Consider the following 14,709-nt stretch of genomic DNA (forward strand, 5'->3'; position numbering starts at 1 on the left):
TGCATCATAACCAGGGGTGAGAGATTGACTGTTTTCAATGTCCATCTTCATAGTGAACTACATTACTACACGCTATGAAATGGATTAAAAATCGAAACGCCACGACACCGTCGGACATCGGCGGACATCGGCGGACACCGGCGGACACCGACACTCGATGGACTTCGCACATGCAACATATATTATATCCATTATCAATCACAGCAGTCATATACGTACAAACTCTCGTTGCGTTAAGCAGGGAAGTATTACATTACCCTTCCCTGCGTTAAGTAATTAAGCCCGACCGACCCCTGGCAAGTGATTGCCTCGGTAATTAATTGTCTTCGTGGTTATTTTAAAAACGCGCAAATGATGCAAATAGATTGGTTCACGAAGCTAAGAAACGTGCCGGTAGATATATACATATATATATATATATATATATATATATATATATATATATATATATATATATATATATATATATATATATATATATATATATATATATATATATATATATATATATATATATATATATATATATATATTTCTTGTAAGTTGGCGTCTACTTACAACGATAATCAAAAATCACTCGGAAAAGATGTAACTTCATCGATATCAGAATCTATTTTCGTTATCAATCATTGAAAGATTCTATTCGAATAGCGTCTGTCAATCGTCAAAAATATGTATTTATCGCCGAAGATCATTCAGTGATTCCGTTGAAAGAATGTCCCGGGCTGATAATAACGTAGCTCTACTTATCAAGAAAATTTGTTTCGCTTTTCTTTGCTGAACAAAAAATGAATCGAGTAGGAAAATGAATTTGACTGAATGAAATTAAATTGCATTTTAAATTTTGAAAAGCCAATATACATGATCGATTGACGGACAATTCCCTGTCGTAGTGACAATTTCATATTCATTAGTAGCACGGGTGCGATTATAATGATTTCGAAATCAATTTACAAATTACCGCGAAAGTAATGTTGTTACCGTGACAATCGAAACACATGGCTAATTAGCATAATAGGATATCACTCGGGAATGGCGTTGTCTAAACTAATGAGGTTAATGATGGAATTTTCCGGATGGGATTTATCTCCACACGAAAACTACCGAACTGTTAATGTTTGTGACTACAAAACTGGAACTTCCTGCGGCAAGCGTATATCAACGTTTCATCTTTCGTTGGCGGAATTTTAAATGACACTGCTCGCAAACAAACCCTTAAAGATGACTTCGTCTTAAACTCAAGTAAACTATTCAGGCCTACGATACTCGATTAGAAATCACGACATTTGGAATAATGTTGCAACAGCACTCGATTCGAGCATCAATATTTGATGATAACATTTTCAATTTTAACGATCATACACTTACCACGGTTTAGCCATCGTAATCCGTGAATTCTAATTAACACCGACGAGATATAGTCTTATCCGCGACGAAACATAATAAATACGTAGGCCAACAAAATATCTACGCACGCAGGCTAATGTATGTATCTCAAAATCTAATCATCGTAAAGGACGGAGTGTTGATTCCCCGCTCGTTAACAGGTGTGCGAGTGTCTGTGAGTGTCTGTGTTTGAGTGTCGCAGCTTCACGACGCTGTTGCTTGCTAAATACACGACAGTTCGTTGCAGCATTCCCCGTATAGTAGGTACATACATATATAGGTAGACTCGATCAGAACACGCGCGCGCGCGTCATCGTTTTATCATCATCATCATTACGCGTGTAATTTCAAAGGCGGCGCCGCCAGCTACGAACCGCTTGTATTTATTATTATCATACTCGATTTTAAAGAAGCATTCGACGATAAAACTGAAAAGCGTTTTGAATATCAGATGACTGCGCGAGAATCGACTAATGAAACTGAATGATCAGAAGCGTTTTGAATATCAGGCGGCTGAATAAGTTTTCACGCCGCAATTCGATATCGCACGAAATGTGCTACGACCACCTTAGAATCCTGGCAACGCAAGTCGTATAATCAATCAAATAAATTTCCTGCAATATGTATTTTTTTCCAGGCGAACTGCGTTATATCCGTGCATCGCCACAAAATGATTCATCTTAAGTGCGATATTTGAAAAAATCACGAGAATTGTCTATGACATATTGTATTGTATTTGAAGAATGTTTTCATCCAATATTATCATAAAATTTTGGCATTGATCGAAAATTATCGACAAATTTTTACTGAGTACAATTATATAGATTTATGAAGTAAATCGAAAGTATTTTGTAATGCTTGTAAAGCTAATGCAAAATAGATGCAGACCGTTGTAGTCTCATGGAGCCTAGTGTTAGCAGATGGATGGAAAATCCACGATACAAGTTTCAAGATCTCGTTAAGACGGGCTCTTATGTGTCGATATCATTCATTTTGAATAGAGATTGATTTCTGAAATGATCCTTTCCTCTCGAATCCTGTAGTAAATATTAACCAAGAAAATTCGCAGTTGTGGATATTTTACCGTAAACGGCACGGAGTGTTTACTTCCGCTATTTTACCGTACATCGTCGCTGATTGGCTCATTTACACCGCGCATGCGCACAGAGGTGCACGACTTTACACGAAAATTCAAGGAATGTGTGGAGAAACGACGAATAGAGTTCCCGAATGATAAATACCATTTTAGATCTCGTGATTACAAAAACGAGATAACGAATTTAGAATTTTGTTAATGTTATTTTTGTATTTGACAAATGATATTCGAAAGCAAATCCACTAGAATCGTCGCAGGATATTGATTGTGATTATCGAAATCATTCTTGTAACACGGTATGCGCGTCAGACGGCTATGTATTACGAGTTGTAAAAAATATTCCGTACCACTATGTCCGCCGAGTCTGAAAATATAAGTGCGGCGTAGCAAACACAGTCGAGAGCTCGATATACACTACAATACTCGTTCGTCGCCCTTAACCACTCTACAAGCGACGATAACGGGAATAAATCTCGTTGAAATCTTGTCGTCGAAAAACGTGGAAATTGATTGCATGAATTCGCAACATTCCGGGCATACAATTTTACGAAATTTGTTTTTCGGGAGATGAAGCCGATTTGCGAAGGAACTAATCTGTAAATAGCTCATAGTGCAATCGTGCAAACTGAAAGAAACGGAAAGTGTCATTGTTCCGAGGCGGATTACGAAAATCGAATTTCATAGAATTGATTAGTAAATATCAGAAAGCTAAATCGTCGATGCAACGATAAACGGTGTAGTTTCCGAGGCAAACTTATAGGCTGTGCTTGTTACGAAAGGGGGTGGTATTATCCAATGAGAATACGTGAATAAAGAGATGTGGGATTACAGATGAGTCGTTTATTTTCTCCAGACTAATAATACTACAAGGAGATCATAGAAATATAAATCATGATAAGGAATATTTACGATATATCAGCCTATACATGAACAAAGAGACGATCGGCCACCTGGCGGTAATAGCTGAAACTATGACTTCAGTACGCCTGATGATGGCTAATAGTTGTTAGACGAAACGTCGCTCCTAAATATAATCATTCTGACATAGAACTTTTCAATTTTGGCTTCGTTATTGTGGGATTTCCCTCGTTGCGATTCCAAACTGATTCAGCGCTGAATATCCGTTCACCCATCATTAGATACCCCATCTATTTCATTCGAGATTTAATATGCGCGGCGTTTCGGCGTCGTTTCTAATAATTCCCTGTGTGAATGCACAACGTAGCTATTGTTTCACGCGCGTACAATTAGGAGAATGACGACGTCTCTTGAGTTATTGCCTGAAGTGTTCTGTATAAGATGGGACGACGCACAGCTGCGTAAACAAACCGCATATTACAGTCTCCAATCACGACTTGATGTAAACGAATGGACGGACGTTTAATAAGGACGGGAGCGATTGAAGAGTGTACAGAAAATTAACTTTAATTCGAGAACAATCTAAAAAATCCTTAAAAAAATCTGCGGACCTTGCCAAAGTCCGCGTTTGGCTACGTTGAAATGCGATCTGAATTCGTTCCAATGATTTTTTTCTCTCGTGGCTTTTGTCATTATTATCACAATGTCCGTGTAATAAACTCCAGGGAGAAGTTATTAGAGAGCCACAAATTGAAAGGCATATATTTCGCTACGGAATTGATCGTAAGGTCTAAAAGCCTCCGGTGCCTGAATTGACAAGACGTTTACGTACGTGGGCCAGTCACAGGATGACAACTATAATTGATGAACAGTGTCTTCAAGTCTTGAAGTGCCACTAGACCGAACTCTGGCTGCTGTTTGATAAAGATACAATCGCAAGCCATTTCAGATACGGCGGTATGTAGATAACTGTATAAATTGGTTGGAGGTTTTTTTGGAGGACACATCACCCGGTAATGGGTGGGGCGTTTCATGTTGATATTGTTTGGTCCTTAATAACAAATCATCTTAAGTACAAATCATCATCAGCCACTTTGGAAGATATTTCCCTCTGTGAAGAAATTATTGAACTAGCCTTTAGCCTACCAGTGATGAAGTTCATTACCTATTTTTCATATTACTGTAACGCTGATATGTTTGTCGCTCCCCATAACCCGCCCAAGACGGGAATCCTGCCTGTATAATATCTGTGTTATATTCTTGAGCGAAGTAAAGGACACAACGGGAAACCGATGGTCATTACGCGAGGGCTTGCGTATGTTCCAGCTACAGCGCACACTGTGACAGACGACCACTTTAGGCGTCATAGACGAGATGTCAAGGTCACGCACTTGGCGAATGTTTTACGATCGTTCTGCGAAGTGTTTTGTACCTGCGGTGCACATGTTTTATCACCGATGTTGTATCCATTAACGTTCGTGTTTTTCCATAAATTTTCACACGTCCGGGGCCCATCAGTGACCGGCTGTATTTAACCATGGACTCTAAAACGATTTTTTTTATTACTAGAGTCCATGACTAGACCCAGTGCGCTCTTGAACAATGATGGTTCTTCTGAAGAACCGTATGGGGTTCTTCAGAGGAACCCTTAAAGGAAATAAGTCACTTCAGTATAACTGATCTTTTTAACGATGCTTCAATGAGCGTGTATGGGAGTACCGCAACGTCAAGCGCAGAACCGCAACGTCAAGCGCAGGACCACCACGTCAAGCGCGGGACCGCCACGTCAAGCGCAGGACCGCCACGTCAAGCGCGGGACCGCCACGTCAAGCGCAGGACCGCCATGTCAAGCGCGGGACCACCACGTCAAGCGTGGGACCGCCACGTCAAGCGCAGGACCGCCACGTCAAGCGCAGGACCGCCACGTCAAGCGCGGGACCGCCACGTCAAGCGCAGGACCGCCACGTTATGTGCAGGGTTCTAGCACGAGTAAGAGGAGTGATCATCACATGATCGTCATAACAGGTCTCCTGCTGTGTTCTGAGCTGCGTGACAGATGATGTGTACTTTTTTGAAAAAGAACTACCAATTCTTGGAAAATGAAGAGACTAAGATCTACCACGGACAAAAACATTTCCACAGTGTTTGAAAGTAACTATATCAGTAAAGCAAGAGAACTACATTCATCATACGATACGATCGAATTAAACAGTTGCTTCAAATGCTCTTTCGTTATTCTGCATACAAAACAGGCAAAACGTTATTAACTGTTTACCCGATGAAGCTACTGTACATTAGCAGAGAAAGATCGTACTACAAAATGAACAAGTTAACGTATGAAGCACTATCCTGTCTCGCTATATTTATATGGTACTTAAATAATGTCTCCTTTCTCGCCTTCTTTTATGACAACCGTGACAGATGCCACTGGCAGTTATTAAAGTACATAATGCAATTGCGTTGAAATACAACGATGTCAATGGTTACAATGCTTCCTGCTGCCATGCTTCCTCGGCAGGGATTCCGACCAGAATGCCTCCTGCCAACATAAAACGAATGCCCGGTCTTTTCAAATTAGAAATTTCCCTCGTTCAAAACGATCCAAATGAATCATGCAAAGTCAAAATACAGCAGTAAGTTGTTGGTTTAACTATTGGGTTTCGAAGTTTCTCTTGTTTCTCTTTGCAGTCCGAAATCATGCATTGCCTTAAGCATAGCAAATGGGATCCATGAAAATTGAAAGGATTGGTCAGAAAGGAGGACATATCTCGTATAAACCAGCCACGTCAACCGAAGGTCACAGGGAGTTCTCTCTCGGCGAATTTCAGTTTTCGTACTTTTCCCACTAGTGGTCCGAACAAAGGAACGCACTATAGTTCGGTATTTTTTGCATTTACCAGTTTCGGCCATCTTAGGTCCGAACTACAGCGACCGCGTTCAGTAACGTGGTTCGCTATCTCCGGGCTATAGTTCCGATTTAACTGACATTCGGTTTCACGTTGTTTGCAAATGTCGAATAAATCTAATAAACGAAGTTCGCCCTTGACGTCGACGATCGACGATCTCCATCTTGACAACGTCGGCAACCTCGATGAGAAAGGGGAAAATATGGGATGGAACCCCTTAGATCCGTTCCCGCTACCCACTCTTATACATCGATTTGTCTCAAGGTTAGCATGTGTATAGAATGTATTCATCAATGTTAACAATACTTCATCAACATATATCACACAATCTCTGCACTTCATTGATTACGAAGAAGCGAGACAGGTGGCACCCGGCAGACGACGTAACATATACACATAACCTAAAATCGGTCTTTGTCGTAAGATCTTCGACATATCTTTTCAAAAGAAAAAACGTGTTTGGAAGTTGAGAATGTCACAAAATATCGGATACTTACGAATCAGACGCAAGCTATGCGGCCGTTTTCAGTCGTTGATGTTACTTAAAATGAGCTTTTTGATGACGGTCATTTTTGTGATTAGTTGTGTATTTCTCAATTACAGCCGATACACTTTTCAGGGTCGGTCTGAACGCGGTGACTATACCGGCACTGTTGCGAGAAACCTTCCTCGTCGTGTTGGCGAATCCGCCTGGCGGGATATTTGCAAAGGGCTTTTTAAAGGGGAGAAGACGGCGATACACAAAGCCAGGAACTACATGAAAGTTTACCCGATGAAATCTATAACCGACTTAGAATACCTTCGAATACTATCGAATTTAACTTGCTCCGAATTCATTGCGAAAAACGGTTATTTTACGTCGCCGACATCGTTAGAAGAGGCGAATTTCCCGCTCGCCTACGGGATATTAATCTACAAGGATTTCGAACAGTTTCAACGAGTTTTCAGAGCGGTTTACATGCCTCAGAATTACTATTGCATCCACGTCGATAGCAAAAGTCCCGACGCATTCTATAACGCGGTTGTCAAGTTAACTGATTGTTTCAAAAACGCTTACGTTGTCGGAACACGCGTAGACGTGCGTTGGGGAGAGTCTAGTTTGTTGAAAGCGGAACTTACTTGCGCCAGAGATCTCTTAAAATACAAAAATTGGAAATACTACATTAATCTTAGTGGTCACGAGTTTCCGTTAGTAAGTAACCGCCAGCTCGTCCGCGTATTCAAAGCATACAATGGATCGAATGACATAGATGTCCAGTACCCGAAAAAACAATGGTAATCATTAATGCATTTTCAATTCGTTTTTTAAACTAATTGAATAGATATCTTAAAGGATATCGGATAATGGCGTATACAATCGGATATTCCACTTGTGGCATGTGCGGATCCACCAGGTTCTATAACTCTTGTTCCATATTGATAAATTTCTATAATCATTTTTGAGAGGATGTTCACTACGTCATCAATATATCCTGGCTGGACTGGTGAACGGGTATTCAAATTCATAATCACTTCACGATCCTTGATATTATATAGCTATATATAATATTATTCATTGTCAACGATATTAAGCATTATATGTGTTATTTCAAAGAGTCAATAACGTTATTTTCTTTTCCAACATGATCTCGTTACAACAAGGATATCGTGATTCATCTGTGGTTATCCTATCGATAGTACTACAACAGATACTAATCGTTTTTTTTCCTGATTGTTTTCAGGGTATTGCGATGGCGATACCGATGGTTGTCGCCATCCAACCAAACCATGGTATTTAAAGAGTCGCCTCCTCATCACTTCACGCCGAGGAAAGGCGAGGCGCATGTGACTGCGAGTCGGGAATTCATGGAGTTCGCGCTAACTGACGATAAAGCTAAAGACTATTACTATTGGTTGCACGACACGCTGATGCCGGACGAATCGTTCTACACGACCTTGAACTTCAATGGGACAATCTGTGCACCGGGTAGCTACGTAGGTAGGTGTCCCCGTTTATCAGGACTTTGGGATTGCCTTATTTGAACAATCCATTAACAACGAATGTATTTTCTTTTTTTTTACAAGGAAACCTAGAAGAAAAGAGTCATCAATATGAGGCCCGGTATAAGAACTGGGGGCATGCTCAACCGAAATACATGGGCGGGAAGAAGATCAAATGTCAAGGTCTATGGAGGAGCGATATTTGCATACCGGGAGTTAGTGATATGTCAAAGATCATGCGCCCAAACAATACGAAACTCTTTCTGAATAAAGTTTTTCAAGATTTCGATTATTTGACGTACGATTGTTTGGAGGATTATCAACGCAATCTGACGATCTGGTCGACTTCTGCAAATTTCACATTCGATGATTCGCATTACCGGAATTTAACGTTTGTTAAGAATAAACGCGATTGTAATTGAATTATTTCGCTAAGTGTTATGGCTGTTCTGTTGTGCTATCTTACATTATATGGAGTTTAAGAAGAAGTGTATATAGAAAATTCATGCGTTTCCGGTGATGAATGCTATATATGAAATGATATTATTGAACTGATTTTAACAAAGGCCGAGTGCTCTTCGCGCCATCTGGCGGGATAGCCGGTGCTACGGGTTACCCATGAACTAACCGACAACGCGAAATGAACTTTTATATCATATGGTATACAGTTTCTCCTGATCGATTCTCGATTTGTTTCGTGTTTACTTAAAGTCTAGCTTCGGTATATAATAATCCATGTTGTACTGATTCCGGCGATCCGATAGAATGAAACGGCTTGAATTCAGAAACGACTGTTACCTGCACCACATGATCTGTTACTGCGGCGGCTGCCACAAACTGCTTCACCATCAGGCGAGATTTAATGTGAATATCGCGTGTAACTAGACGACATCTATCAGAATATTGAAGATCTCTGCACGCAAAATTTCCATTCAGCGAAAAAAAAAATCCAATTGGGTATAGAAAATATTACCGAATCGGCTGAATTCATGCAGGCATTAGTCCGAGCTAGGAGCTTCCTGTTTCAGATATTCGCTATTGTTGAGCGATACTTCCCGAAAGCGTGGTGATAAAATGACTACTGTTTGGTTTTGAACATCAACGTAATCTATAAATGTGTCAGGGTAGGCAATGGCGGATGATAATTTGTGATTATAGAGATGGGAGTGTTGATGGATGTCCGATCGAGGGACCAAGGTGACACCTAGGTTTAGCTCATTTCGTCCAGATAACCCATGAAAGAAAAAATGAATAGAAAATTGATAGATCTTATAAAGTTGATTAAAAATGCAAATATGTTTTTTTTTCATTTATCAACTGGTTGACACTCGATGCAAAATATGTTTTATGGAGAATCTTTGGCAATCTGGTTTGGGCTTCAATTAAGTGATCACCATAAAACCATCCGTAGGCCATTCACACCGATCAAAATACACGATCAAGAAACCGCTAATTCTACATATAGATATTTTGACAGCTACCAAATGGTTTTATTAATGGTCAATCGTAAAAACATTCATATTCAATGAGACCTGAATTTGTCGTCGACATTTCTTCGACGTAAAGAATAATTCATGACCGCCGTATATAAATAATGAGCGCAGTAAATGACGGTTAGTTCGTTTCGCTTTTGTTGACTATCAGTCTGTAAAATCGAGCGTCATTTCCCTCTCATTCTCGTCAAATCTATAGCGACTGTAGAAAGGCGGATATTGCAATGTCGCGTTCGTTGCGACTCCACGTAAAACAAATCACTCTACGACCCTTTATAACCCTTTCAAACTATGTGTTAATACTACGGGTTAGATAAGTCCGTCAGGCATTTTTTACTAATGTGCCCCAGCTAACAGGGGCGGCAATGGTGTTATTTTTCAGTGGGGCTTCCATTTGTATATCTTACGTATTGCATCTTTTTGCGTCATTAGGGGCTACTCACAAAGTGACCGTCTAAGGGAAGCGAGACATTGGGTCCTCAAACAGGAAATTTTGAAATCTTAGTGTCTTCCGTGTATATATCCGTGACGTTAACTTGCACTTGAAAAGTTCAGAAGTTCAGTTAATGATTGCAAGCAAAAGTCTCGTCATTCACAACGAAAAAGGTGCACTATGGGGGTTGATATGGCGTTTCAAGATAGATAACAATATTATACGTATAGGCTATTCGTATCACGGCGTCTATCGTCGCTGAATATGTGGCTTCATGCAGGTGGCGAGGCATTGATAACGATATACTATCTAAGAAGCCGGTAATTCCCATAAACCACGGTGTAATCATTGCGACGATTACTCCAATAAGAATAAACTAAGAAATAATTAATGATTACGCCGAAGTATATGAGGAGACGACCAATTGCTCTGTAGTGCAACAGATGGTTGTTATGGCAACGATTATGTCCGGACCTACCGACAGATGACGACATATACCCCGCTACCCTGGGCGCTACTTGTTATGATGGTTCGACGGAAAATTGAGTAATAATTCGACAAAACTGGAATTGCGGTCGCCGTGCGGTGATAAAAACCTGGTTTATGTGTGCAATACTGAAACGTTATATTAGTAATGACGGACGTTTGGGTCATGAGTTAATGATACGATCCTTCCTTTGACGATGGAGCGTGTCCAATTATCCGTATACGCTTTTTGCGTTGAATGTTATGTAGTATTGCGCCCTTATTTGACCTGCATTGATTGCGCTTATAACAGCCGTATGGAAAGATAAACCGTTTGTCAATACACGTCATGTTCTACGATAAGAACGGCATCGATTAGTACAGAGACCTATCATCATAGTTTAGAATTTCATTTAAAAACTGGTTATGGAGCGTCCACTTACTGGAGGAGCAGATGTATTAACCAATCCTTCGGAGTGCCACTTAGGGCCTTGGCAGGTCCAAAGATTTAAGTATTATCGATTGAGGGTGAGAGGCTGGACACGTTCGACCAGGTCAGGAAACTTGGCTGCCACCGGGACTCGAACCCATGGACCCAGAATTGGTGAGACCAGTGCGTGAAACCTTAAGATGGATGACTATTGAACGACTCGGCCAACACGTCTCTCTTTTGAAGCAATGGGTAAGATGGGAATGGCAATGAATTCTGATTACATCCCCACTAAAGGAGAGATGCCCTGGCACCACTGGGGAGGTCGTCCCTCAGTATACCATGATTAGCTATGTTTATGAATGAGGCCCCAGTTCACAAAGTTCAATCATGATTAGTTGCTAATAAATCTTACAGTTTATCATGACTGCGAGCCAATTTAATTGCAATTAGCTCCGTGAAACTGCGGGTCTCGGAGCATATCTAATAATCATAAGGCAGGTTTTTCAATGATGCAATACTAGGAATTATTGACAATCCGGTAAAATCGAGAGAAAAGTTTGCGTGAAAATTGATCCTCGGACGACAATTATCGCTGATTCACGTGTCTTACAAAACGGGTTTCGCAATAGGGAAAGGTTTTTTTTAACTTGGTCGATTCTACGAGTGATTTATCAGCCGGAAATTATAATGGATAGCCGAGTACCTGGCTGCCAGCGAGTGTGATGAACCCATGACAACTCCTGACACTCATACCCGAGCCAAGCGTTTGCTATCTTCAGGATCTGGTTCTGTCGCTAAAACTTAAACTTATTTCTACATCTACTTTCGGACTGTTTACACGTGGATAACGACCAAAATATAAAAGTGGACGATGTAAGATAACTTGAAAATATAGTTATTTTCAAATCTTGATGTTTTAAGTTAGGCAGTCGAAATTTAACCCCAACCAGTTATTTGCCCGCCCGGAACCCTACGATGAAATATTGTTTTCACGAACCGGAACTAGCGGAATAGCGGGAATTTTCAATTATGCATTTCGATTTAGAAAAGAAAAATATGTAAATTCGACCGATCTTCCCACTATATCTGTACTTCGATTTCCGATTCAAAATCAAACCCCCTGTTTCGCTCCCGGCAGGTGTGGCGGGTTTGTTAGGGGCATAGAAATTCAAGTCAAATCAAGATTAATCAACCAAATACATGGAAGAGGGATAATTTTCTATTTCAAGATCAAAAGAAACGTGACTAACGTGACAACTCAAAAAGAAAGTCATATGATGCTAATTTATCAACCGTATAAAGCTGGTACCCTACATGGCTGGCATTCCAATAGACTAACTGTAAACATGTTTTGAGCAAGTTTGCTTGGAAAGAATTAGTTATAAAAATGTTCTCAAAAAGAGGTGACTTGTCACGTGGTGGTGTAGACTGGAGGGGATTAAAAAACGCCGTTTCACGATAAGTCGGATGATATTTCACTCACGTTGTGAGGCAGCTTTTTGTCGATCCATCATGAATGGATTTCATCAAATTCCAAATGAAAGATTGTGGCTGCTGCTATTTTGCAACTGAATGAAACTTTTTTTTCTAAAATGTAAAATTCTGATCGCATTAGCATTACGGAAGGTAACGTTCTTTTCATGCAGTGTTATTTGAATTCGTTTTCGTCCCGTAGCTCGAATGCTCGAATGTCGACCAATCCATTAATCTCAATCAATTCGGAATATGAACTGCGTAACTTTCTCCCGGAAAATCCTGTCTGCAACAACATCATTCAATGCTTTTAGATCTTTGACATGTTAATCGCTAGCAACAGCTTGCTTCGTGTTCCTTCTCCGCGCGCTATCAGTTCGCAATGGCTGCCGTATCTGCGCAGTTCGAATTTATCAAACAGCTGTCGTTAACGACCGCAAATGACTGAGAAAATGACGAAAAACGACGCAGGAACATCTTCGAAACAAGAGCAGCGATATAGAAGAGGCTTCGGAGATGTATATAAACAGTCGTAACACCTCAGACATCGAGTGCGATGCGCTTCAAATTATTCGAGACATCCCTGTTAGCTGTCACAAAGAAGACAAATGTTATTTTAATGGAGCTTCTCAGATTTTCCCCATAACACTTGTGGCATTGCGTCTACGAAGAAGTAGAATATGACCTGAGGTCAGTTTGGAATGAATTAAGTGAAGAATGATGTCTACATTAAGATATAAACTGTTTCGGTGACTTACATTTAATCGAGGAGGTGGTCGACATTTTTTTCAAGACGAATCATCGAGCTTATTTCTGCGTCTGTGTTGTAGATATGGTCATTTACAAAAGATAGTCTTGTGTTTGACCATCAAGGCCTTATCATTTGAAAAACCAAGTACGCACTTGCTTTAGTATACACACGAGTGCAAGGTCGCATTACCACCAAAACCAATCAATAGAAAATATGGCGTTTTTACAAATTAAACCCTGTATGTGTAGAGGAATGCGGAATTACCAATCAATTCGGTTACGATTTGGCACATTTCTTCTTTTAAAGAAATGAATGTTGACGTTTTCTAGCAATTCTCTTTCTTCAAGATTGAATTGTTTCTTTGAACCTCGTCAAAAGTATGCAGTACGCGACTCGCAATCTAATGAAATCAGAAGATACACGACGGTCCATTGTCGCTCTGGAAACAGGACGATTGCTATTCATAACTCGTTCATCGCATTTCTTCACAGGTATCAACGCTTACATATACTATCCGACGGTAATACCTGGTGATATCAACCGTGTATACAAGCAATAACTCATTTGTTTACGACATATTACGGCTGTACGTGCGTGAGTGACATTATTCTGCTGTTAGAAGAACTAGATGAAATAATATCCCCTAGATATATACTAGTTAGAACAGTAAACGGCTTGTTACTCGCTAATGAATGATTTCATAGACGAATACAGTAGTGTCCATGACATTGGCGGCTCAAGTTGGATCGATTTCTACCGGGTTTGTTTCTTGTTTTTTAATACGATTTCCTTCGCTAATGCAATGCATTAATCGTTTCACGGAAGGAGAATTTTAACGGCTTTTCGAGCGCGTTTGAACGACGGCGAAAAAACCGATACGCAATTTCGTCGACGACATTTTAGAGGACGCGTTATGAAATCATAAGTTTTCATCAACGAGTCGAAATCAGAATGAGTTCAATTTAATGATGTGCGTCACAGAAGCAAGTTCACGAAAATACATTACGTACGCGGTCAATCTAACCAGTCCTTGCCAACTGGTTCCTATAGGACCTAATGACATACGGCGCTAAGACTTAAATTAAGTTTTTTTCTTTTTAAATAATGAGTCAGGACGTAAAGTCTGAAAGTGCGTAGGCTTCGACCATAAAGTTGCCTATGATTTGGTGTAATATCTCACTGGCAATGTTTAAGACTTCGAACGATCTCTTACGACAAATGCTGACAAATTATACTCCTTCGTGTTCGAATATTTCAGAAGAGTTCAAGTGATGTTTACGAGCTAGTGCGCGTGATCGATCTATCGTAGTCTAGAGACATACAAAGCCATACAAACGCCATCGAAGGCGATTTCAATAGAATAGTTTCCTGTCGCTGTTGCAGCGCGTTGCGCGGCGCTTTGAATGGTTTCGAGCGAATGAACTGAAGAACCTCT

General features: G+C 40.3%; 2 protein-coding genes across 2 annotated transcripts in view; one reads left to right on the forward strand and one right to left on the reverse strand.

Moving 5' to 3' along the window:
• LOC141903120 (BAI1-associated protein 3-like) overlaps nt 1-14,709 on the reverse strand; it is a 69,282-nt gene that overhangs the window by 35,078 nt on the left and 19,495 nt on the right. The gene's annotated exons all lie outside the window — the stretch shown is intronic.
• On the forward strand, nt 8,071-8,664 carry LOC141904768 (N-acetyllactosaminide beta-1,6-N-acetylglucosaminyl-transferase-like). Its single transcript, XM_074793419.1, has 2 exons — nt 8,071-8,224; nt 8,311-8,664. Exons 1-2 carry the CDS (start codon nt 8,092-8,094, stop codon nt 8,646-8,648), a joined length of 471 nt encoding a protein of 156 aa, XP_074649520.1. The 5' UTR covers nt 8,071-8,091; the 3' UTR covers nt 8,649-8,664.

The sequence above is a fragment of the Tubulanus polymorphus genome, chromosome 4 (assembly GCF_964204645.1).
Source record: "Tubulanus polymorphus chromosome 4, tnTubPoly1.2, whole genome shotgun sequence".
Classification (NCBI taxonomy): domain Eukaryota; kingdom Metazoa; phylum Nemertea; class Palaeonemertea; order Tubulaniformes; family Tubulanidae; genus Tubulanus; species Tubulanus polymorphus.